This window comes from Magnolia sinica, chromosome 5, assembly GCF_029962835.1.
Source record: "Magnolia sinica isolate HGM2019 chromosome 5, MsV1, whole genome shotgun sequence".
Lineage (NCBI taxonomy): Eukaryota > Viridiplantae > Streptophyta > Magnoliopsida > Magnoliales > Magnoliaceae > Magnolia > Magnolia sinica.
The window spans coordinates 56,199,530-56,203,329 of NC_080577.1; the positions used below are offsets into that span (position 1 = coordinate 56,199,530).

Genomic DNA, 3,800 nt, shown 5'->3' on the forward strand with positions numbered 1-3,800 from the left:
TCTTACGCACGGTTAACCTATCTATAGACATGGCCAAAGAGCGCACACCGCAGCCTGCATTTTCTTCGTTTGCAAGGTCGAGCCCATTCACGGGAGGGCAATTTCATCCGTTCCCCGTGACACTGCCGGAAAGCTATACAAACGGCATGGGTGTTACACGTGATTAGCCGTTGAGGACTTTTTGGCCCTTTAGGTTTTTCAGTCACTGGCTCTGCTGCCCGCATGGGTATGCGTACGATGGCCTTCACGGGTTTTTTAGAGCCACTGGCTTCTCATCACTGCCCGAATGGCGATGGAGATAGGCTTTACGGGTAGTTGGCCATATAGGCTTGGCTAGGCTGCCTTAAGAAGTAAGCTATCAACACTGTCATTAATTATATATGTGGTTGGCTATATAGTTCGTTCCACTGCCAAAATTGGTGAATCAGTAATTGGTATTTCGCCGTTGCTGACATTGTTCTGAGAACATTCACATTATGTTTAAAATAGTGTATCAGCTTGGCGATGATAGCAATTTCGATAAAATGAGCCTATATGAGCGATTGATAATGACAGCGGTGGTTGCTAATTTTGCCGACAATCATCGATGTTTAGCGAATTTGAAGATAATCGTCGATGTCGGCAGCAATCGCCAATGCTTGGTAGAAATCGTCAATACTTGGGCAGCAATCATCAACGGCAGTGATCACCAATGCTTCTGATACGTTTGAGAAGCTTTACTTGAAAATTTGCACTTTTTATTCACATGAGGGAGAGTACATAACTTTGTCTTTTGCAGCCCTTTTGCCCTTCTACTTGTCATGCCCCCTTTTGATTAGGAAGCATTATGGCAATAATCTTCTAGATCAAAATCAGGACCTTCTTCAGGGATAATATTTCTTGATGAAGCATGCATTGACTGGTACATTAATACCTCATCCATCTTGATCAACCACTTTGTATGCTCCGTTTGAATATACTTCCCTTATAATGTACAACCCATCCCATTTAGGCTCAAACTTACCCCCCATCCTGCAGGTCATCACTATTGGTGTTTTCAACATTAGCACCATATCCCCTTTCTTAAAAGAGTGATATTTCACTTATTTATCAAAGGCAGCCGATATTCTTACTTGATATGACTGTAACCGCTGCTGGGCTGTCAAACGCTTCTCGTCGAGTAAGTCTAATTCTTTCAATTCATCATCTATAATTGACTGATGCACAGCTACTCTGAGTGACACGACTTGTGTTTCAATTGGAACAACCGTCTGTACACCATAAACTAGCGAATACGGTGTTGTATTTGTTGTCGTTTGGTGAGTAGTCTTATACACCCATAATGCCTCTTGTAACCTTTCGTCCCAGTCGTGCTTATTTTCAGTCACCATTTTTCTTCAGTATTTTCACAATCATTTTATTAAATGCCTCTGCTAACCCATTTACCGGTGGATAGTAAGGTGTCGAGAACGAATGGTGGATACCAAACTTTTGACAAAGTTTCTCCATGCCTTTATTCTTAAAGGGGGTACCATTATCGGTAACAATCTTCTTTGGGATGCCATGGTGATATATTATCGCATGTCAAATGAAATTGACTATGTCTTTTTCTTTAACATTGTGCAATGTGATTGCTTCTGTCCATTTAGAGAAGTAGTTTGTTGCTGCCAGAATATATTATTTTCCCTTGGATGAGGGTGGATTTATGGGCCCAATGACATCGAGTCCCCAAGCGGCGAAAGGCCAAGAAGTAACCATTTGATGGAGAGCTTCAGGGGGAACATGCATGACATCTCCGTGAATCTGACATTCGTGGCACCTTTTTACATAATCTATCGCATCTTTGAACATCGTAGGCCAGTAATACCCCATTCGATGTACTCCATGAAATAAATTTCATCCTGCCTGGTGTGCCCCACATTCTCCGGAATGAGCTTCTCGTAGCATTTGACCTGCTTCTTGTTCATCAAGACAACGTAGCAGCATCTCGTTGTAAGATTTTCTGTAAAGCACCTCACTACAAATGATGAATCGGCTTGCTCACTGTTTGATTTGTTGCCTTTGGGCTGGATCTTCTGGAAAGATATCATATTTGAGGTAATCTATGAATGGTTGTTTCCAATCATTCGTTGTCACTTCTAAACATGATATATGAAGTGTTTCAACAACTTTATTGACAACTTCGGGAGAGGGCAGGAATCTTCTTTCTTCTATAGTCACTTGGAGCAGGCTTCGATTTGAACAGGACAGGGCTGCTGCCAAACTAGCCAGAGCATCTGCCTTTGCATTTTTAGATCGAGGTATATGTTTGATTTCAACGTGGTGGAATTTCTCTAATAACTGCTAGTCTTTTCGACAGTATGGCAGGAGTTCTTGCTTTCTTATTTCAAACTCAGTGGTTAGCTGATTTATAATCAGCTTGGAATCTCCAAAAATCTACAACATCTTTATTTTCATCTCATGGGCGATTTTCATTCCAATGATGAGAGCTTGATATTCGGCTTCATTGTTCGTGCAAGCGATGCCTAATGTAAAAGAATAGGGTAATAAATCACCTTGAGGTGTGATGAAAATAACTCCTGTTCCCGCTCCTGCTACTCGAGAAGCACCATCGAAATACATCTGCCATGGGCCTTGTGGTTCAGTCACCATTACCTATTCATCGGGAAAATCATCGTAAACTATCTCACTCTTTGTTACTGGATGTGCTGCCAAGAAATCTTCCACTGCTTATCCTTTCACTGCTCTTGTCGGCTCATAGGTAATTGTGTATTTCGAAAGTAACAGCATCCATTTGGCCAATCTTCCTAATAACACCGGCCTTGTCATGAAAAACTTTATCAGATCTGCTCTTGAGATCAGAGTTATGTCATGGGAGAGACAATAATGTCTCAATTTTTGTACTGCAAATATTAGTGCCGGATACTCTTTCTCGATTGGAGAATAGTTACATTCTGTGCCCATCAAAGTTCGGCTAGATAATAGAGAGCAGTTTCTTTCCCATCTTCATTCACCCGTGCTAACAAGGCTCTCAGCGAGTTTTTAGCTACAGATATGTACAAGATAAGTGGTTTACCTTTTATAGGAGCTGTCAATACCGGAGGCTGCTTCAGCAATTCTTTTATTGAATCGAATGCATTCTGACAGGCTTTGTCCTACATGAATTATGTTCCTTTCTTCATTAAATGGGAAAACAGCTAACACCTCCCTGCCAGATTTGAAATAAAACGATGACTATATGCCAGTTTCCCTTGCAAACTCTTCAACTCCTTTAATGTCTTTGGAGGCGGCATATCTTGAATGGCCTTGACTTTCCCTGGGTCGATTTCAATACCCCTGTGTCTGATGACAAAATCAAGAAACTTCCCTGACAATACTCCAAAAGCACATTTAGCCAGGTTCATCTTTAGCTGCTTCTTTTTAAGCTGACGAAAGATCGATGCTAAATGCTCGCAGTGTTCCTGATGATTCCCTGACCTAACCACTAGGTCATCAACATAACATTCAACATGCTTGTGCATCATATCTTGAAAGATATTCTACATTGCCTTTTGATATGTTGCCCCAGCATTCTTAAGACCAAATGGCATCACCTTGTAACTGTAAATTCCCAACGAAGTCCTAAAAGTTGTTGCTTCTTCATCTTTAGGTGCCATCCTGATTTGATTATAACCAGCATAGCCATCCATGAAAGACATTACAACATATTGCATCGTACTATCAATCAACAGTTCTGTTATTCGGAGGGGAAAGTCATCCTTTGGGCAAGCCTCATTCAGATCCCTAAAATCTATGCACACCCTGATTTGTCCACTTTTCTT

At 41.3% G+C, this 3,800-nt stretch overlaps 1 protein-coding gene across 1 annotated transcript; it reads right to left on the bottom strand.

The window, feature by feature from the left end:
* Positions 1-390: 390 nt before the first annotated feature.
* Positions 391-1,370, bottom strand: LOC131247047 (uncharacterized). The gene is made up of 2 exons (XM_058247491.1): positions 1,113-1,370; positions 391-459 (listed from the first exon to the last, which is right to left on the bottom strand). The coding sequence occupies exons 1-2, from the start codon at positions 1,368-1,370 to the stop codon at positions 391-393; spliced, it is 327 nt and encodes a 108-aa protein (XP_058103474.1).
* Between the last annotated feature and the right edge of the window lie 2,430 nt (positions 1,371-3,800).

Coding starts and splice junctions, on each gene's coding strand:
- LOC131247047 (XM_058247491.1), bottom strand. CDS start 1,370: ATGGTGACTGAAAATAAGCACGACTGGGACGAAAGGTTACAAGAGGCA. Junction 460..1,112: donor AGCGGTTACAGTCATATCAA/GTAAGAATATCG, acceptor GAATGTTCTCAG/AACAATGTCAGCAACGGCGA.